We start from the raw sequence: 22806 nt of genomic DNA, 5'->3' as shown, positions 1-22806 counted from the left end.
ACCACAACCAACATGTTGGATCTCTGTTTAGGGGTCCTGTCTCTAAAATGAGTCTCTCTGGGGAGAGAGAGGAGGGGGGTCCTGCCTCTAAAATGAGTCTCTCTGGGGAGAGAGAGGAGGGGGGTCCTGCCTCTAAAATGAGTCTCTCTGGGGAGAGAGAGGAGGGGGGTCCTGCCTCTAAAATGAGTGTCTCTGGGGGACATGATACCAAAGCTAAGAGGTGAGCTGACTATTTTGTTTAAGAATGTATATTCTAAAACGTTTGTTAATCAGAAGGTATTTCTTATGGGTACATTCTATATAACTGTTCAAGATTTTAGATGTGTGTGTGAAAATGTGTTTTGTTGCTAAATGCTGTATATCCATTGTTTAACAGGAATGGAATGTTGGTATCCTATATATCTGACTGTGATATGTGGTTGTCTCACCTAGATATCTTTAGATGAATGCACTTACAGATGCCATCTCTTAATTTGACCCAGTTTCTCACAGCAGGAAAACAGCAGCAAATGTGTTTGTTCGTGTGGATTGTAAATTGAGGGACATTTTTTATAGTGGTTGATCCATTTTTTTCCATCAAATAAAGTCTGACATTTTGAAGTGGAAATTACAAACGTTAAAAGCCTTTATAAAGCCTTGTAGTGGTTTAATAATTTCTTTAAAGAATAAAATTACATTTCGCAACATTTCTGAAAATGGATATTTAGCGTTTTGGAATGAAACACTTGTTTCCCCATCTGAGCTCAGAGTAGAAGAGAGATGTAATGTTTGTCTCTGTTGTGTTGAAGACCAATCAAGCAGGAGAGACCAGCCTCCCCTGTTCCCAGCTGTGTGTCCATGAAGAGTGACAAGTCTATGGGTCTACCTATACTGTTTAGAGAGGGAGACTTTTCTACTGAACAAAGGTAAGAAGAACTCATGGGTCATGGTCAGTGAATTAAACAACACTGTCTCTAGTCATTTCTCCTCTCCCATTTTCACATTTCTTTTTGTTGTTTTCATAATCCATAGGCTAATACTTTAGTCCATTTTCATAGTCCTAAAACAATATTAAACAAACACAACATTCCCTCCCTGTGTGTGTGTGTGTGTGTGTGTGTGTGTGTGTGTGTGTGTGTGTGTGTGTGTGTGTGTGTGTGTGTGTGTGTGTGTGTGTGTGTGTGTGTGTGTGTGTGTGAGAGTGTGTGTGTGCAATCCCTGGACGAGGACATGTAATCTCTATCCTGATTGCCTAGTCACTTTGACATCTACCTACATTTACATATTACCTCAATTATAGCCTCATTATTACCTCAACTACCTGGTACCCTGCACATTGACTCAGTACTGGTACTCCTTATAGTCTCATTATTACCTCAACTACCTGGTACCCTGCACATTGACTCAGTACTGGTACTCCTTATAGTCTCATTATTACCTCAACTACCTGGTACCCTGCACATTGACTCAGTACTGGTACTCCTTATAGTCTCATTATTACCTCAACTACCTGGTACCCCTGCACATTGACTCAGTACTGGTACTCCTTATAGTCTCATTATTACCTCAACTACCTGGTACCCCTGCACATTGACTCAGTACTGGTACTCCTTATAGTCTCATTATTACCTCAACTACCTGGTACCCCTGGACATTGACTCAGTACTGGTACTCCTTATAGCCTCATTATTACCTCAACTACCTGGTACCCCTGCACATTGACTCAGTACTGGTACTCCTTATAGTCTCCTTATTACCTCAACTACCTGGTACCCCTGCACATTGACTCAGTACTGGTACTCCTTATAGTCTCGTTATTGTTATTTTATTGTTATTATTATTAATTAATTTTTTATCAAATACAATTTGATTTGATTTGAAGCTCATTGGCAGAAACACGTCATGGTGTCTAACAGTCGTCTCGTGCTGAACAGATCATGTTCGGATGTTGAAGCACGGTGGCTAGGAAAAACTCCCTAGAAAGGCCAAAACCTAGGAAGAAACCTAGAGAGGAACCAGGCTATGAGGGGTGGGCCAGTCCTCTTCTGGCTGTGCTGGGTAGAGAGGAACCCGGCTCTGAGGAGTGGCCAGTCCTCTTCTGGCTGTGCTGGGTAGAGAGGAACCAGGCTCTGAGGGGTGGCCAGTCCTCTTCTGGCTGTGCTGGGTAGAGAGGAACCAGGCTCTGAGGGGTGACCAGTCCTCTACTGGCTGTACTGGGTAGAGAGGAACCAGGCTCTGAGGGGTGGCCAGTCCTCTTCTGGCTGTGCTGGGTAGAGAGGAACCAGGCTATGAGGAGTGGCCAGTCCTCTTCTGGCTGTGCTGGGTAGAGAGGAACCAGGCTATGAGGGGTGGCCAGTCCTCTTCTGGCTGTGCTGGGTGGAGAGGAACCAGGCTCTGAGGGGTGGCCAGTCCTCTTCTGGCTGTGCTGGGTGGAGAGGAACCAGGCTCTGAGGGGTGGCCAGTCCTCTTCTGGCTGTGCTGGGTAGAGAGGAACCAGGCTATGAGGAGTGGCCAGTCCTCTTCTGGCTGTGCTGGGTAGAGAGGAACCAGGCTCTGAGAGGTGGCCAGTCCTCTTCTGGCTGTACTGGGTAGAGAGGAACCAGGTTATGAGGAGTGGCCAGTCCTCTTCTGGCTGTGCTGGGTAGAGAGGAACCAGGCTCTGAGAGGTGGCCAGTCCTCTTCTGGCTGTACTGGGTAGAGAGGAACCAGGTTATGAGGAGTGGCCAGTCCTCTTCTGGCTGTGCTGGGTAGAGAGGAACCAGGCTATGAGGGGTGGCCAGTCCTCTTCTGGCTGTACTGGGTAGAGAGGAACCAGGCTATGAGGGGTGGCCAGTCCTCTTCTGGCTGTACTGGGTAGAGAGGAACCAGGCTCTGAGAGGTGGCCAGTCCTCTTCTGGCTGTTCCGGGTGGAGATTATGGCCATTAAGGCCAGATCGTTCTTCAAGATGTTCAAATGTTCCTAGATGACCAGCAGGGTGAAATAATATTCACAGTGGTTATAGAGGTTGCAACAGGTCAGCACCTCAGGAGTAAATGTCAGGATGCTTTTCATAGTTGAGCATTCAGAGGTTGAGGGAGGGAGAAAGAGGGATGGATTGGGAGGGAGGGAGGGAGGGAGTGAGGGAGGGAGGGAGGGGGTTGAAACTACAGTTTCGGGACAAGGTATCACGTCTGGTGATCAGGTCAGAGTTCATATCCTCAGTCAGACCAGTAGAAACTGGATCAGCAGCACTACAAGGTATCACATCTGGTGAACAGGTCAGAGTTCATATCCTCAGTCAGACCAGTAGAAACTGGATCAGCAGCACTACAAGGTATCATGTTTGGTCGACAGGTCAGAGTTCCTATCCTTAGTCAGGCCAGTAGAAACTGGATCAGAAGCACTACAAGGTATCATGTTTGGTAGACAGGTCAGAGTTCATATCCTCAGTCAGACCAGTAGAAACTGGATCAGAAGCACTACACGATATCATGTCTGGTGGACAGGTCATAGTTCATATCCTTTTATGAAGAATTTTTTACGTTTATTCCCAAATATATATTAAGATGAACGCACTTATTGTAAATCTCTCTGGATAAGAGCATCTGCTAAATCAGGGGTTCTCAATCCGGGGTCTGTGGAGGTACTGCAGGGGCTCCACGGCACCCTGACTGTACTCGTTGCAATGTAAGACATTTGATAGAATTTTCACATGACACGACCACTTTGTCTACTCTTAATTATTGCCTAATATAATGGAATGCATAGTTTTTTAACCAATTATGATCGTTGTTACAATAAGAATTTTGACAATATTACCGTTATATCAACACACTCTTCACACCCGTTTAACAACTCTAAATAGCTTTAGCATAGTAGGCATCAAGTCCCTTGCCAATAATGTTGCCTACAACATTGCATACAATGTTCATTTTCATCGAACACATATTACGCCCGAGATGCCTTCAATTTGCCTAATTTATAGCCACGCCCAATTTAGGATTATTTTTTAACAACGTGATGTTGCGCTCCCAAAGGGATATCTTGAAATAACATGATGTAGATAATTAAATAATCAAAAGAAAAATGTGTTAATTTTACACTCAGAAAAGAAGGTTCCTTATAGAACCAAAAAGGCTTCTATCACTTCCTTAATATATGGAATCACTAAAAGTGATATATATTTTTGGGTTCAGTGAAGAAGAACCTCTAGAGTTCTGATCAACGAAAGGTTAATGTTTTGAGGATGTGAACCCAGCAGCCCTCCAGTGGTCAGATCAAGTCTGCCTGTATTTTCCAGCGCACAGCCCGGGATTTGAACCAGCCACCTTTCAGCCACAGGTCCAACTCCTGCCACATCTCCAACTCCTTAGCTGCTGGGTGAAAACCTGAGTTTATCTTCAGAAATAAGCATGAGTTAATCTGCCAAAATGAAGACAAAATGCTAATGCTACAAAATGCTACGTACGGTGTGGAGACAAGCATATTGTCTGGTTACGCACAGAGTGGGCTGAGGTGCTCTTGGGGAATTAGTGACGGGCATTCCGGCTCTTTTGGCTCCCAAACGGAGGGTCTCCTCCAAATAGGATCGGACCTCCATTATGGCATCTGCTGAGGGATTCCTTCGTGCTGCATCCCCAGTTGCTCTCTCGTCAAACAGCATCCAAACAGCAGACGTTTGTGACACTACTGCTGGTGTTTCTGCTCCATCTGATCCCTTTTCTTCCTGTTGCCCTGGTGCCTGAGCCAGCTGACTGCTGGGGCTGTCCCTCCCTGCTGCGGAGGTTATTCTTTGAAGAGCCTCATCAATCTCTCTGGCATCACTGAAGGCTAACTTCTTAAACCTGGGGTCAAGTGCAGCGTTTCTGATAGCACGTGATTATATTCCATTCTGTGGAACTTTCTGTCCATTGATGAACATAGGGTGTCCATCAACTCTGTCACATTAAATTTGCTTCTCTCTGGCGTCTGGCTGTGATTCGCTGCAGACCCTTACACAGAAGTATCATTTTTGAGGCTGTCACATAGCTGAAAAGAGAGAGCAGTAACTTATTAGTTCAGCTTCATGTTTTGTCTACTGATACTACATTCTCATCTACTGCTCATATACATATATAATACTGGATTAAATAATGATGCAGTAATAACTGCTTCCTGTACCTCTCTCCACTGATCTCCACAGTGAACTGCTCAAAGGGTTCCAGGACATTGCACACCTCCTCCACCACCTCCCATGCCTCTGGGTCAGAGCATCAACAGGTGCATTGACAATGGCCAGGGTAGAGATGATGGCATCCTTTGACTCAAGAAACCGCTTCAACATATACAATGTTGAAGTCCACCTTGTAGTGCAGTCTTGTTTAGGCCTCAGCTCAGGCATCCCCGTCTGGCGTTGTGTAGACTTTAGTTTTTCAGCATCTACTGTGCTCCTGTGAAAGTATTCCACAGCTGATTTCACTTTGTCCACAGTGGGCTTCATCACCTTCAGAGCATCTCTTACAATCAGGTTGATTGTGTGGGCAAGACATGGGTCCATTTTAAAATGTCATGGCTTTAGTTAAGTTGGCTGCATTGTTGCTAACACAACAGACCACTTTACCATCTACTTGCCATTCTCTGGCCACTCTCAACAGTTCTCTGAGGTGTGTCTGTCGCTGAACTCAAAGCAGTCCAGAAGACAGCTAGACATCGAAAAATCTTCAATGAAGTAACATGTAACCGACGTATGAAGTTGATGTCCAGCAGTCAGTGGTAAGGCTAACTGCAGTAGCTTTTTGGACTCTTTCCCGCAATGAAGCCTGTGTGCTCTTGTACAGTTGTGGAATAAGTGATTTTGAAAGGGTTTTCCTGCTTGGAATTGTGTACATTGGATTTAGACTATTGCTATAATTTCTAAAACTTCTGTCCTCCATGATCGAAAATGGCTGGAAATCGGTGGCAATCATTTTAGCCAATGCAACATCAATTTGCCAGACATAGACTTTGGCATAAACTGGTCCATAGAGGACTGTACCCAGCTGTGTGTCCATGAAGAGTAACAAGTCCATGTATCAACCTCTATCCTTTAGAGAGGGAGACTTTTCTACTGAACAAAGGTAAGAAGAACTCATGGGTCATGGTCAGTGAGTTAAACAACACTGTCTCTAGTCATTTCTCCTCTCTGATTTTCCCATTTATTTTTGTTGTTTTCATAATTCATAGGCTAATCCTTTAGTCCATTTTCATAGTCCTAAAACAATATTAAACAAACACAACGTTCCCTCCCTGTGTGTGTGTGTGTGTGTGTGTGTGTGTGTGTGTGTGTGTGTGTGTGTGTGTGTGTGTGTGTGTGTGTGTGTGTGTGTGTGTGTGTGTGTGTGTGTGTGTGTACTCCCTGGATGAGGAGATGTAATCTCATGTTTCGTCCACAGAAACCAACAGGAGAGATCAGAGTCAGAGATTCTCAGTGGTCAGTCTTCCCAGAGTCATCAAACAGACCTGGCCTCCATATTCAGTGTATGTGGTCCTGTTATGTACATTTGTTTTTTGTTGACCTCAAGTAAAGTTGATCTGTCAATTATTCATTAATGTGTTAATGAGAAAGCATTTATTCTCTTGCTTAACTTATTTACTTGATTTATTTTAGCTGCTTGAAGAGAAAATGATGACATTTGTGAAGAACGAGCTGAAGATATTCAAGGGGATTCTTAGTCCAGAACTCCCAGAAGGCTTTGAGAGTCAGAAGCAGGATGAGGAAGTGGTGGATGCTGAAGATGAGAAGCAGGAGAGCAGTGCCAGAGAGGGGGCTCTGAAGATCACACTGCACGTCCTGAGGAAAATGAACCAGAAGGAGCTTGCTGACACACTGGAGAAATGTAAGATCTGTCTGCCTCATGTTGAATGCTGTTTTATAACATTTAAAAGCTGTGGCTAAAGTACAGCTAAAGTAGCTGTGTAACTCAATGATATTGTAGCAGCCTTAACACAACACCTAGTGGCCTCATCAAGTAGCAGCAGGGATGTGTTGTGTTGATTAATTTAGAGAGACAGAGAGTGAGACAACATTAATTATACAATCAATAATACCAATAATAATATAATCAGTCACACCAGTCTGTAATGCATTATGAAAACATTTACACATTTATACAGTCAGTTAAGAGAATAAATGATTATAATTTAAAATGTTATAACAGTCCTACAATACTGTAGGCATTAAAACAGACATAATATTAATATCCTCTGTGCTATTTCTTCATTCAGATGAGCTTGCTGTGATTTGCCAACGTGAACTCAAATCTAATCTAAAGAAGAAGTTTCAATGTGTATTTGAGGGGATCGCTAAACAAGGAAACCCAACACTTCTCAATAAGATCTACACAGAGCTCTACATCACAGAGGGAGGAACAGGAGAGGTCAATAATGAACATGAGCTGAGACAGATTGAGACAACAACCAGGAAACAAGCAAGACCAGAGACTGCAGTCAAATGTAACGACATCTTCAAACCCTTAACTGGACAAGACAAACTTATCAGAACTGTGCTGACAAAGGGAGTCGCTGGCATTGGAAAAACAGTCTCTGTGCAGAAGTTCATTCTGGACTGGGCTGAAGGAAAAGCCAATCAGGATGTTCAATTTGTGTTTTCATTCCCTTTTCGGGAGCTGAATTTGATGAAAGGGGACAAACACACTTTGATTGAACTTCTCAATCACTTCTCAATGGAAATCAAACAATCAAGAATCTCCAATTACGACAAGTACAAAGTTGTGTTCATCTTTGATGGTCTGGATGAGTGCCGACTGCCCCTAGACTTCCAGAAGAACAAGATCTGTTGTGACGTCACAGAGTCAACCTCAGTGGATGTTCTGCTGACAAATCTCATCAAGGGAAATCTGCTTCCCTCTGCTCTCATCTGGATAACTACCCGACCTGCAGCAGCCAATAAGATCCCTTCAGGGTGTGTTGACCAGATAACAGAGGTACGAGGGTTCAATGACCCACAGAAGGAGGAGTACTTCAGAAAGAGATTCAGTGATGAGGACCTGGCCAGCAGAATCATCTCACACATAAAGACATCAAGGAGCCTCCACATCATGTGCCACATTCCAGTCTTCTGTTGGATTTCTGCAACAGTCCTCGAACACATGCTGAAACATAAGAGAGAAGAGATGCCCAAGACTCTGACTGAGATGTACACACACCTTGTGGAGTTTTATACCAAACAGAAGGATGAAAAGTATCTTGGGGAAGAAGAGACAGGTCCACACTGGAATAAAGAGAGCATTCTGTCACTGGGAAAACTGGCTTTTCAACAGCTTGTGAATGGCAATCTGATTTTCTATGAAGAAGACCTGAAAGAGGCTGGCATTGATGTCAATGAAGCCTCGGTGTACTCAGGATTGTGCACACAGCTCTTTAAAGAGGAATGTGTTCTGTACCAAGACAAGGTGTACTGCTTTGTTCATCTGAGCATTCAGGAGTTTCTGGCTGCTGTATATGTGTTCCTCTCATTCATCAACAACAATGAGAATCTAATGGCCGAACCGCAATCAACGTCCAGGAACCTTTCTGCGCTGTTCAGAGACAAGTCTGAAGTTTCTTTCTACAAGAGTGCTGTGGATAAAGCCTTACACAGTGAGATGGGAAACCTGGACCTTTTCCTCCGCTTCCTTCTGGGACTCTCACTGGAGTCCAATCAGAAGCACTTACGAGATCTACTGACAAAGACAAGAAGCAGCTCAAAGACCCATGAAAAAACAGTCAAGTACATCAAGGAGAAGATCAGGGAGAATCCCTCTCCAGAGAGGTGCATCAATCTGTTCCACTGTCTGAATGAACTGAATGACCATTCTCTAGTGGAGGAGATCCAAAGCTACCTGAGCTCAGGAAGTCTCTCAAAACCCAACCTGTCACCTGCAGAGTGGTCAGCTCTGGTCTTTGTGTTGCTGACTTCAGAAAAGGAGCTGGATGTGTTTGACCTGAAGAAATACTCCAGATCAGAGGAAGGTCTTCTGAGGCTGCTGCCAGTGGTCAAAGCCTCCAGAGCTGCTCTGTGAGTAAATAAAATGGCATATAAGAAGTATTCATCAGGAAGAAATATTATGTTTAGTGAAAAAGATGTATTATAATATGTATATTGAAAAACATATTGAATAAATGCATTGATGGAAGATGAATCTATATGTTGTTTGGGAATATGAACCAAATGCATCTACCGTTGTCCTTCTACACTACTGGTGTTAAATTAACAGTGTGTTTGTGAAGTCATGATGATCTCGTTGCAGGCTGTCATGCTGTGGAGTCACAAAGAAAGGCTGTGCTTCTCTGGTCTCAGCTCTGAAGTCAAACCCCTCACACCTGAGAGAGCTGGACCTGAGTAACAATGACCTGAAGGATTCAGGAGTGAAGCTGCTCTCTGCTGGACTGGGGAATCCCCACTGTAAACTGGAGACTCTGAGGTCAGTATTCCTGTAGTTGGTAAACAAGTGTTTTGTTGTAGTCTCTGTTATTGGTAATGGTGAGAGGTTAGCATGTTTTGTTGTAGTCTCTGTTATTGGTAATGGTGAGAGGTTAGCATGTTTTGTTGTAGCCTCTGTTATTGGTAATGTGAGAGGTTAGCATGTTTTGTTGTAGCCTCTGTTATTGGTAATGGTGAGAGGTTAGCATGTTTTGTTGTAGCCTCTGTTATTGGTAATGGTGAGAGGTTAGCATGTTTTGTTGTAGCCTCTGTTATTGGTAATGGTGAGAGGTTAGCATGTTTTGTTGTAGCCTCTGTTATTGGTAATGGTGAGAGGTTAGCATGTTTTGTTGTAGCCTCTGTTATTGGTAATGGTGAGAGGTAAGCATGTTTTGTTGTATCCTCTGTTATTGGTAATGGTGAGAGGTTAGCATGTTTTGTTGTAGCCTCTGTTATTGGTAATGGTGAGAGGTTAGCATGTTTTGTTGTAGCCTCTGTTATTGGTAATGGTGAGAGGTTAGCTGTTTTGTTGTAGCCTCTGTTATTGGTAATGGTGAGAGGTTAGCATGTTTTGTTGTATCCTCTGTTATTGGTAATGGTGAGAGGTTAGCATGTTCTGTTGTGGCCTCTGTTATTGGTAATGGTGAGAGGTTAGCATGTTTTGTTGTGGCCTCTGTAACTTTCTCACTCATTCTGATTCATGATTTATTCATGATTTTTCTTAATCATGGCATCATCAGAATTTAATTTTTAATCGTCAATCACATACAGTTGAAGTCGGAAGTGTACATACACTTAGGTTGGAGTCATTAAAACGTGTTTTTGAACCTCTCCACAAATTTATTGTAAACAAACTATATAGTTTTGGCAAGTCGGTTAGGACATCTACTTTGTGCATGACACAAGTAATTTTTGAAACAATTGTTTACAGTCAGATTATTTAACTTATAATTCACTGTATCACAATTCCAGTGGGTCAGAAGTTTACATACACTAAGTTGACTGTGCCTTTAAACAGCATGGAAAATTCCAGAAAATCATGTTATGGCTTTAAAAGCATCTGATAGACTAATTGACATCATTTGGATGTATTTCAAGGCCTACCTTCAAACTCAGTGCCTCTTTGCTTGACATCATGGGAAAATGAAAAGAAATCAGCCAAGATCTCAGAAAAAAAATTGTAGACCTCCACAAGTATGGTTCATCCTTGGGAACAATTTCCAAACGCCTGAAGGTAACACGTTCATCTGTTCAAACAATAGTACGCAAGTCTAAACACCATGGGACCACACAGCCGCCATTCCGCTCAGGAAGGAGACGCGTTCTGTCTCCTAGAGATGAACTTACTTCGGTGCAAATCAATCCCAGAACAACAGCAAAGGACCATGTGAAGATGTTGGAGGAAACAGGTACAAAAGTATCTATATCCACAGTAAAACGAGTCCTATATCGACACAATCTGAAAGGTTGCTCAGCAAGGAAGAAGCCACTGCTCCAAAACCACCATAAAAAAAGCCAGACTACGGTTTGCAACTGCACATGGGGACAAAGATCCTACTTTTTGGAGAAATGTCCTCTGGTCAGATGAAACAATACAAGAACTGTTTGGCCATAATGACCATTGTTATGTTTGGAGGAAAAAGGGGGAGGCTTGCAAGCCAAAGAACACCATCCCAACCGTGAAGCCCGGGGGTGGCAGCATCATGTTGTGGGGGTGTTTTGCTGCAGGAGGGACTGGTGCACTTCACAAAATAGATGGCATCATGAGGAAGGAAAATTACGTGGATATATTGAAGCAACATCTCAAGACATCAGTCAGGAAGTTAAAGCTTGGTCACAAATGGGTCTTCCAAATGGAAAATGACCCCTACGATACTTCCAAAGTTGTGGCAAAATGGCTTAAGGACAACAAAGTCAAGGTATTGGAGTGGCCATCACAAAGCCCTGACCTCAATCATATAGAAAATTTGTGGGCAGAACTGAAAAAGCGTGTGCGAGCAAGAGGCCTACAAACCTGACTCAGTTACACCAGCTCTGTCAGGAGGAATGGGCCAAAATTCACCCAACTTATTGTGGGAAGCTTGTGGAAGGCTACCCGAAACGTTTAACCCAATTTAAACAATTTAAAGGCAATGCTACCAAATACTAATTGAGTGTATGTAAACTTCTGACCCACTGGGAATGTGATGAAAGAAATAAAAGCTGAAATTAATCATTTTCTCTACTATTATTCTGACATTTCACATTCTTAAAATAAAGTGGTGATCCTAACTGACCTAAGACAGGGGACTTTTACTAGGATTAAATGTCAGGAATTGTAAAAATGGAGTTTAAATGTATTTGGCTAAGGTGTATGTAAACTTCTGACTTCAACTGTATGTATTAAAATACCCTCAAATAAAAGGTGACATTATATACTGTCACCTCATATGAAACATTTGATCTGAAATCCAAAATGTTGGAGTTTAGAGCCACATTTAAAATGTTATCTTCACTGTCAAAATAGATATGGTGTGGACTGTATACTCAATACAATGTAAATCTGATACCTCACTGTCTGTCTTCTGACTGATACTGCTTTTAAACTGGTCTGGGCAGTCTACTCAAATATTTGTACTATAAATGTTTCTATCTGCAGGCAATACTTTGATCATTTGTCATTTTTAATGATGATACATTAATTTACGAATAGATATGGCCGGTTTCAGGACACTGATATCTGAAAAATGTTGAAAAATTATACTGCCACTATTTTCACCACCAAAGCATAGCAGTGTGATTTTAATATGATTTGACTCTGCAGGCTGTCAGGCTGTCTAGTCACAGAGGAAGGCTGTGCTTCTCTGGTCTCAGCTCTGAGGTCAAACCCCTCACACCTGAGAGAGCTGGACCTGAGCTACAATCACCCAGGAGACTCAGGAGTCAGACTGCTCTCTGCTGGACTGGAGGATCCACACTGCAGACTGGAGAAACTCAAGTATGTAGAGGGTTTATGTCAATGTTCATATCAGACATGTTTGACCTTTCAGGCTGGTTAAGACAAACATTCTGACCACCACTTGGACAAAGTTATATGGTGACTGTGTGTGTGTGTGTGTGTGTGTGTGTGTGTGTGTGTGTGTGTGTGTGTTCAGGTGTATCCCTCAATGACTGTCTGTTTTTCTGCTTACCGCTACAGTGTGGAACATGGTGGAGAGAGCACAATGAAACCTGGACTTAGAAAATGTGAGTGTTGACTGCTGTGAAGAAAATGACTTAATAAGTCTTAATTCAAGTTAAGTCAAAGACCACCATCATTACTGACTTGGTCATATTAAATATGAACTGTAGTTCTACAGAAGCAAAAATCAGGGACACCAAAGTTTACAAGGAGTTGCTTTGACTGTGTGTGTGTGTGTGTGTGTGTGTGTGTGTGTGTGTGTGTGTGTGTGTGTGTGTGTGTGTATATGTGTGTGTGTGTGGCGAGTTCGTGTTACATTAGAAGTGTGTGTTTGTGTTCATGATGCATACAGGTGTGTGTGTGTGTGTGTGTAATTAATGTGAATAAGTGTGTTTTATATTACCAGACAGTATAACATATGATCATTCAACAAGTCTCAAGTTACCTTAACTTCTCCTTTTGATACCTAGAAACATCTACATTAAATGAATTAGTGAAAAGTGAGTTAACATTCTAATGTGAATGATGATGATTTCTAATATTGTGTCTGGTTTCATCCATCAGATGTCTGTGATCTCACACTGGACCTAAACACAGTAAACAGACGCCTCTCTCTGTCTGAGGAGAACAGAAAGGTGACATGTAGGAGAGAGGAGCAGCCGTATCCTGATCACCCAGAGAGATTTGAGTACTGGGGACAGGTGCTGTGTAGAGAGGGTCTGACTGGGAGCTGTTACTGGGAGGTAGAGTGGAGTGGGATAATGGGGGCTGGTATAGGAGTGACATATAAAGGAATCAGCAGGAGAGGAAGGGGTGATGACTGTTGTCTTGGATCCAATGACAAGTCCTGGAGTCTGTTCTGCTATGACAACAGTTACTCTGCCTGTCACAATAATAACTCCACTACCATAGACGTCCTCTCCTCCAGCTGGTATAATAATAACTCCACTACCATAGACGTCCCCTCCTCCAGATCCCACAGAGTAGGAGTGTATCTGGACTGGTCAGCCGGCACTCTGTCCTTCTATAGAGCCTCCTCTGACACACTGACCCACCTGATCACATTCACCTCCACATTCACTGAGCCCCTCTATCCAGGGTTTTGGGTTTATTCTGTTGGCTCTTCAGTGTCCCTGAAATAATAACTGGACACACACACACACACACACACACACACACACACACACTGGACACACACACACACTGAACACACACACACACTGAACACACACTGAACACACACACACACACACACTCTGGACACACACACTGGACACACACTGAACACACACTGAACACACACACACTGGACACACACACACTGGACACACACACACTGAACACACGCAAACTGGACACACTCAGAACACACACACACTGAAACACACACACACACACTCACTGGGCAAACACACTGGACACACACACACTCTGGAAAAACACACACACTGACACACACACACACTGACACACACATACACTGGAAACACACACACTGGACACACACTCACTGGAAACACACACATGCTTGACAAACACACTGGATACACACACACAAACACACAAACACTGACACACATAAACACTGACACACAATGGACAAACACACACACACACACACACACACACACACACACACTGAACACACACACACACACACTGGACACTCACAAACACTGGACACACACACACTAAACACTCACACGTGACAGGCTTGTAATATTTTCTGATCTTTTACCACTTTGCATTTATTATGATATATTTTACTGTTTGTGTTTGTACCACAGGAGGTTGGTGGGACCTTATTTAGGGAGGACAGGCTTGTAATGGCTGGAGTGGAATAAGTGGAATGGTATCAAACACGTGGTTTCCATGTGTTCCATTTCATTCACTCTGTTCCAGACATTATTATGAGCCGTCCTCCCCTCAGCAGCCTCCTCTGGTATGTACTGTCCTGTATGTGAGAGAGATCCAACAAGGAATTACAATGTATGTATTACTTTTAATACCTGCAAATGGCAAATAAACTACTGGAACTCCTTATGAATGTCTGCAGCCGACAAGAGGTGAAAATAATACCGGAATATTCTGCAAAATGTTGATGAAGACGTCACTCAATCCACCCAAAACAACATGCAGTCTTTCCACAAGACTCCCATGAAGTTATAGTGTGACGTTATGAGTCGACGTTAAAGTAACATTCTCACAACATACTGCACTTGTTTTATCCTGTTTTAGATGTATCCTCTGTTTAAACATTTAAACTCTAACAATAACACTGTTAAAATACCAATGTGATCATTTCTTGTCTTTTATGTTGGAAAAACAAATTGTATAATTATATGTGGACATACGCTCCATAGTTGTACAAGTATACATGGTTATATTGTACTTTTCATAATAAAACATACTTGAAACAAGAAACAGCATGTTAATAGTGGAAACAATTTCGTTATTGATTTTTACGTTGCTTCTCCCTGTCTCATGTTGACGTTTGTCATGAATCTTGACCTGGAGGCAGAACTGTGCGATTTCCTCTAGATATGTCAGCTGCAAAGTCAGAATTGGCTGTGGAAAATAATGTTGTTTTATGGTCTTAATTTAAGGGAAGGATTAGCAGTGTGGTTAGGGTTGAGGTTAGGATTAAAATCTGATTGTATTACTTTGTGCCTGTGCCAGCTAGTAACCACTTTGCTGAACTGCCTCCAGGGCAAGATTCATGACAATAAATGCCAACCTGCCTCCAGGGCAAGATTCATGACAATAAATGCCAACCTGCCTCCAGGGCAAGATTCATGACAATAAATGCCAACCTACCTCCAGGGCAAGTCTTACCTGTGGCTCAGTTTGTAGAGCATGGTGTGTGCAATGCCAGGGTTGTGGGTTCGATTCCCACGGGGGGCCAGAACTATTTTTTTTTTTTTAAATGTATGAAATGTATACATTCACGACTGTAAGTCGCTCTGGATAAGAGCGTCTGCTAAATGACTAAAATGTAAATGTAAAATGTAATTCATGACAATAAATGCCAACCTGCCTCCCAGTCGTCCCCTCCTTATCTTTACAAGGCTGCAGAACATGAAAGCTAGTGATGTGGGGGTTCTCTCATAACCCTCAGTCCCCAGGTGGGTAGATGGCAGGTTGAATAAAGAGAAGCTAGTGATGTGGGGGTTCTCTCATAACCCTCAGTCCCCAGGTGGGTAGATGGCAGGTTGAATAAAGAGAAGCTAGTGATGTGGGGGTTCTCTCATAACCCTCAGTCCCCAGGTGGGTAGATGGCAGGTTGAATAAAGAGAAGCTAGTGATGTCGGGGTTCTCTCATAACCCTCAGTCCCCAGGTGGGTAGATGGCAGGTTGAATAAATAGAAAACAAAAGGCAACATAAAACAATCCATAAACGTGTAATTATTATGTAATTAACCTCTTGGGGCTAGGTGGGACGCTAGCGTGCCACCTGTGGTGCACTCCATCAACAGCAGGTGCATTTCAAGAGCGGCAAATTTGAATCCAAATAAATGTCAAAATTCAAATTTTTCAAAAATACAACTATGTTACACCATTTGAAAGATAAACATCTCCTTAATCTAACCACGTTTTACGATTTCAAAAAGGTTTTACGGCGAAAGCATAAATTTAGAGTATGTTAGGACAGTACATTTACAAGAGTTGTGTGTAATGTTTTGTCAAGTCAAAGACAGGGTCACCAAAACCATAAAACCAGCTAAAATGATACACTAACCTTTTACAATCTCCATCAGATGACACTCCTAGGACATTATGTTAGACAATGCATGCATTTTTAGTTCTATCAAGTTCATATTTATATACAAAAACAGCGTTTTACTATGGCATTGATGTTGAGGAAATCGTTTCCCTCCAATAACCGGCAGTCAAGTCAGCGTCACAAATTAAATAATTAAAATTAGAAAACATTGGTAAAATATTATATTGTCATTTAAAGAATTATAGATTTACATCTTTTGAACGCAATCAACTTGCCAGATTTAAAAATAACCTTACTGGGAAATCACACTTTGCAATAATCTGAGCACTGTGCCCAGAAAAATACGCGTTGCGATACAGACTAGACGTCATGTTGGGGAGATCTAAAATCGAAAATACTATGTAAATAATCCATTACCTTTGATTCTCTTCATCAGATGTCACTTCCAGGTATCACAGGTCCATAACGAATGTAGTTTTGTTCAAAAAAGCTCATCATTTATGTCCAAAAATCTCCGTCTCGTTAGCACATGATGTAAGCCAGCCGGACTTCTCGTCATGAACGAGGGGAAAAAATATATTTCCGTTCGTTCAAACATGTCAAACGTTGTATAGCATAAATCATTAGGGCCTTTTTTAACCAGAACATGAATAATATTCAAGGTGGACGAATGCATAGCCTTTTATAACGTATTGGAACGAGGGTACCCAACATGAAGTAGCGCGCCAGGTGTCTAATGGGACATCACCGTTCCATGGCTCTTGTTCGGTCAGATCTCCCTCCAGAAGACTCAAAACACTTTGTAAAGGCTGGTGACATCTAGTGGAAGCAATAGGAAGTGCCAAAATATTCCTAAACCCCTGTGTTTTTCAATGGGATAGGTTTAAAGTCAATACAACACATCAGGTATCCACTTCCTGTCAGAAAATGTCTCAGGGTTTTGCCTGCCAAATGAGTTCTGTTATACTCACAGACACCATTCAAACAGTTTTGGAAACTTTAGAGTGTTTTCTATCCATATATAATAAGTATATGCATATTCTAGTTACTGGGTAGGATTAGTAACCAGATTAAATCGGGTACATTTTCTTTATCCAGACGTGCAAATGCTGCCCCCTAGACCCAACAGGTTAACACAAAACATTAAGGACACTTTTCTTTCCATGACAAACTGACCAGGCGTAACTCAATATTAGGAAGTTATCCTTAATATTTTGTCCACTCAGTGGCTCTGACCCTTTACGTAACAGTCAATCCTCTTTTTATTGGGTATTTACCAACGTTTCAGCATCACTGTGCCTTCTTCAGGGTGATGTCATCAATACTTGAACCAGGTTATGTAGACAAACAGTGCAATTAGTGCAACCAATGACAATAGAGAGGGGTGTGTCATAATGATTAAGTTAATTAAAATGAATTAATGAAACTGTTAAAAAAAAACAATAGTTTATGGCATATTAAATATTAAACAATAGTAGGGTATATTATATATATCCGGCTCTCCATGTAATCGGATTCATTATGATCTAGGATCAGGTTCCCCCTCTCCATGTAATCTGATTCATTATGATCTAGGATCAGGTCCCCCCTCTCCATGTAATCTGATTCATTATGATCTAGGATCAGGTCCCCCCTCTCCATGTAATCTGATTCATTATGATATAGGATCAGGTCCCCCCTCTCCATGTAATCTGATTCATTATGATATAGGATCAGGTCCCCCCTCTCCATGTAATCTGATTCATTATAATCTAGGATCAGGTCCTCCTCTCCATGTAATCTGATGCATTATGATCTATAAGGCTAAACTGATCCTAGATCAGCTCTCCTACTCTTTATGAATACTGTCACAGGTGACACTGTTCCATCTCCACTTTCCTGCTGTGCCCTGAAAATAAAACATGGATTACAGAGGGCATACAATAATGCATGTCGAAAAATAACAACTTTGCTTAGTCATTTGAAATGAATTACATACATTGCAATTGTATGTTGCTGGAGCATTGCAACATATTGCTCCTCCCAGCACAGAGCAGGTTTTTGCCTCTCAAGGGTGACACTGACATTCCTGCCCCAATCCCTAATGGTGCCCAGTGTTGTTCCTACAACATAACAACACTGACATTCCTGCCCCAATCCCTAATGGTGTCCAGTGTTGTTCCTACAACATAACAACACTGACATTCCTGCCCCAATCCATAATGGTGTCCAGTGTTGTTCCTACAACATAACAACACTGACATTCCTGCCCCAATCCCTAATGGTGCCCAGTGTTGTTCCTACAACATAACACTGACATTCCTGCCCCAATCCCTAATGGTGCCCAGTGTTGTTCCTACAACATAACAACACTGACATTCCTGCCCCAATCCCTAATGGTGTCCAGTGTTGTTCCTAAAACATAACAACACTGACATTCCTGCCCCAATCCTTAATGGTGTCCAGTGTTGTTCCTACAACACAACAACACTGACATTCCTGCCCCAATCCCTAATGGTGTCCAGTGTTGTTCCTACAACATAACAACACTGACATTCCTGCCCCAATCCCTAATGGTGCCCAGTGTTGTTCCTACAACATAACAACACTGACATTCCTGCCCCAATCCCTAATGGTGTCCAGTGTTGTTCCTAAAACATAACAACACTGACATTCCTGCCCCAATCCCTAATGGTGTCCAGTGTTGTTCCTACAACACAACAACACTGACATTCCTGCCCCAATCCCTAATGGTGTCCAGTGTTGTTCCTACAACATAACAACACTGACATTCCTGCCCCAATCCCTAATGGTGTCCAGTGTTGTTCCTACAACATAACAACACTGACATTCCTGCCCCAATCCCTAATGGTGTCCAGTGTTGTTCCTACAACATAACAACACTGACATTCCTGCCCCAATCCCTAATGGTGTCCAGTGTTGTTCCTACAACATAACAACACTGACATTCCTGCCCCAATCCCTAACGGTGTCCAGTGTTGTTCCTAAAACATAACAACAGTGACAGATGTGACAACATTTCTAATCAATACTGAAATTCTATGCTTAGATTATTGATACAATGGTTTACCTGGAAGAGACTGTGCAATTTCTTCCATTTCCCTTTTTGCCTCTGTTGCAACTTCTGTTGCTGGGGAAACCCTCTATGGCAGAGAGTCCACTACATCAAAACAACAGGAAATGTTAGGAACATCACTAGAGTCAACCAGCATCAAGTAAATGAATAACAATTCCAAGTGTACTAACGTAGCCTCTGGCGTTTTCCCATGGTGGAGAAGTGCATCAGTCAGGAGGTCAATAAGATGGGACGGCCTCATTTCTTTGGTGACCTTCCCAAAGCGCCTCAGATACGACCACAGCCTCTCCATCTGCTCCCCATCTGCCAGTCCAGCACCTTACACATATCGGGTGTTGAATTTCATCTAGAAATATAAAATCATGTCATACCATGGTAAAAGGGTTATTTGGTTAAATCCTTATAAAATATGAATTAATACCTACTGATAATATTAATGATCCTGTTCAAGTACCTGACATGGCAAGTCATGTCCATCAGCATGGAAACCTGGAACAACCAATTTGGTCCCATGATTCAATTCAGGAAAGTTTCTCTAAAAAGTTATGGACAAAATGTTCATGTTAAAACTATTGTTGGAGAAACTGCTTTTCAAATGTTAAAGTCAATGAGATCTTGTATAAAAAAGGTTAATTACTTGCACATGTGGCTGCATCTGGCATCAATGTCCTCCATGAAGATGAGGTTGATGTTCTGGCCTCTCATCCCCTCCTTCATCTCTCAGCAGGTTCACTGCATCTGGCATCAATGTCCTCCATGAAGATGAGACTGATGTTCTGGCCTCTCATCCCCTCCTTCATGTCTCAGCAGGTTCACTGCATTTGACAAACTACAGAAGAAGTACATCATTATCTGCACTAAACAACTAAATACAATTTACTAAATTAACTAAATTAATCAACACTGAAATAAAATACTGAATAAGAAACTGAAAAAAAACTCCTTATTACTGCATCCCACCTTTCACCCTTTTTCATGTTCAGGAAGTGAAGCGGGTGGTCATGCTGGCAGGAAACCCCAACACACCTGTCTCCTACAATATCCTTGTTTTGGGTTTGGACCTGATGGCATTGCCTGCTTGAAATCCATGGCAACCCTAAAATATCTATAATAATATGAAGTACAATGCAAGTATTATGTACTGAAATGCTTCCTTGCAAGTTAACCTCTTGACAATGTCAAAATGAATAAAAAAAATATACAGCTGTCTTTAATAAGATAAAACTGAACTAACTGCTATCTTGAAATGTTGAAAAAGTGTTTTAAAATAGGCATCCTATCATTTGAGATTTAGTTGAAAGGCTAAGTGATTCTCCCCCTGACATGAAGTTGACAGCCTTCAAACATAGTGCAAAAAAAGTGGGCGTGAACATAGAATATTTTTGGGTCAAAAAAAAAAAGTCAAAATGAATAAAAAATATATACAGCTGTCTTTAATAAGATCAAACTGAACTAATTGCTATCTTGAAATGTTGAAAAAGTGTTTTTAAATAGGCATCCAATCATTTGAAAATTAGTTGAAAGGCTAAGTGATTCTCTTCCTCAGGTTACTAGAATATGCATATTATTAGTAGATTTGAATAGAAAACACCCTAAAGTTTCTAAAACTCTTTGAATGGTGTCTGTGAGTATAACAGAACTCATATGGCAGGCAAAAAAAACCTGAGAAAAAATTGAGTCAGGAAGTGGGAGAAATTCGAAATGTAGTTTTCTTTTCAATCCCTTGAAAAAACTACAATGACATGGTAGGTGCAACGTAAATCCTGACTCTTCCATTGGCTGTCAACAATCTTTAGGCACTGCTTTCATCCGTCATCTGTAACCGGGCAGAAAATTCTGTCTCATTCAATCCCTGGCCAATCAGAGAACAGGTGTCTTATGACTCGCATCCACGTGACTTAGCTGTTGTTTTTATTTACATTTACATTTAAGTCATTTAGCAGACGCTCTTATCCAGAGCGACTTACAAATTGGTGCATTCACCTTATGATATCCAGTGGAACAACCACTTTACAATAGTGCATCTAAATCTTTTAAGGGGGGGGGGGGGGGGTTAGAAGGATTACTTTATCCTATCCTAGGTATTCCTTAAAGAGGTGGGGTTTCAGGTGTCTCCGGAAGGTGGTGATTGACTCCGCTGTCCTGGCGTCGTGAGGGAGCATGTTCCACCATTGGGGTGCCTGAGCAGCGAACAGTTTTGACTGGGCTGAGCGGGAACTGTGCTTCCTCAGAGGTAGGGGGGCCAGCAGGCCAGAGGTGGATGAACGCAGTGCCCTTGTTTGGGTGTAGGGCCTGATCAGAGCCTGAAGGTATGGAGGTGCCGTTCCCTTCACAGCTCCGTAGGCAATCACCATGGTCTTGTAGCGGATGCGAGCTTCAACTGGAAGCCAGTGGAGTGTGCGGAGGAGCGGGGTGACGTGAGAGAACTTGGGAAGGTTGAACACCAGACGGGCTGCGTCTATTTGTTCTTGTATGACTGAATACCTACAGCCCCGTTGTTAAATTATCCCAATTTTACGTTAAAAAATACCCTAAAGGATTGATTGTAAACATCGTTTGCCGTGTTTCTACAAATGGTAATGGAATTTTTTGGCCATTTCGTCTACGGATTTGCGTCCACGCCACATTGGCATGGTAACATGTAGTTCTGGACGGGTCAACAAAACGGACGTATTTTGGACATAAATGATGGACTTTTGCAGAACAAATGAAAATTTTTCTTGTGGAAGTGGGAGCCCATCCCGAGTGCATTCCGCCGAAGATCAGCAAAAGGTAAGTAAATATTTCCAACATATTGTTAGAGATTTGTCGACGCCGTGGTTGTAGGCTAACTGTATAGCTTAGCATTGAAGGCTAACTGTATAGCTTAGCATTGAAGGCTAACTGTATAGCTTAGCATTGAAGGCTAAGTTCTGTACTCAGAATATTGAACAATGTTGCTTTTTCCGTAACGTTATTTTTGAAATCTGACAAAGTGGTTGCATAAAGGAGTAGATTATTTGTAATTCTTTAAATAATTGTTCGATTTTTTTTTTCAACGTTTTATGAGTTCTTCCGTAAATTAAATGTGCCTTTTCACCGGCTGTTATGGGGAGAAAACATTTTCTGAACGTCACGCACCAATGTAAAAATCGGTATTTTTGGATATAAATATAAACTTGATCGAACAAAAAATGCATGTATTGTCTAACATGATGTCCTAGGAGGGTCATCTGATTCAGATTGTCAAAGGTTTGTGCTTAATTTTAGCTGTATATCTGGTTTTGTGATGGCTATCGGCTTTGAAAATGGCTGAGATGCTAAAATAATGTAATGTTTTTCTTTCACCGTAAAGCCTTTTTGAAATAAGACAATGTGATTGGATTAACGAGTAGAGTATCTTTAAAATGCCATATAATACTTGAATTTTAATTTTGAGATTATTTGGATGTATATGATACTTTATCAG

The 22806-nt window shown here is 41.9% G+C and overlaps 1 protein-coding gene and 1 long non-coding RNA gene across 2 annotated transcripts; both read left to right on the top strand.

The window, feature by feature from the left end:
- Positions 1-201: 201 nt before the first annotated feature.
- LOC145875667 (NLR family CARD domain-containing protein 3-like) lies at positions 202-9415 on the top strand. Its single transcript, XM_082971505.1, has 3 exons — positions 202-220; positions 7202-8993; positions 9226-9415. The coding sequence occupies exons 1-3, from the start codon at positions 202-204 to the stop codon at positions 9413-9415; spliced, it is 2001 nt and encodes a 666-aa protein (XP_082827631.1).
- A 2784-nt stretch (positions 9416-12199) lies between these two features.
- LOC145875685 (uncharacterized) lies at positions 12200-15601 on the top strand. Its single transcript, XR_014391293.1, has 3 exons — positions 12200-12375; positions 12577-12623; positions 13123-15601. It is a non-coding gene; the product is annotated as an uncharacterized LOC145875685 (long non-coding RNA).
- The last annotated feature ends 7205 nt before the right edge of the window (positions 15602-22806 follow it).

The sequence above is a fragment of the Salmo salar genome, unplaced genomic scaffold (assembly GCF_965601325.2).
Source record: "Salmo salar unplaced genomic scaffold, fSalSal1 ptg000306l, whole genome shotgun sequence".
NCBI lineage: Eukaryota > Metazoa > Chordata > Actinopteri > Salmoniformes > Salmonidae > Salmo > Salmo salar.
The sequence above is the reverse complement of the archived record's forward strand: the minus strand, read 5'-3'. Positions and strand labels throughout refer to the sequence as shown.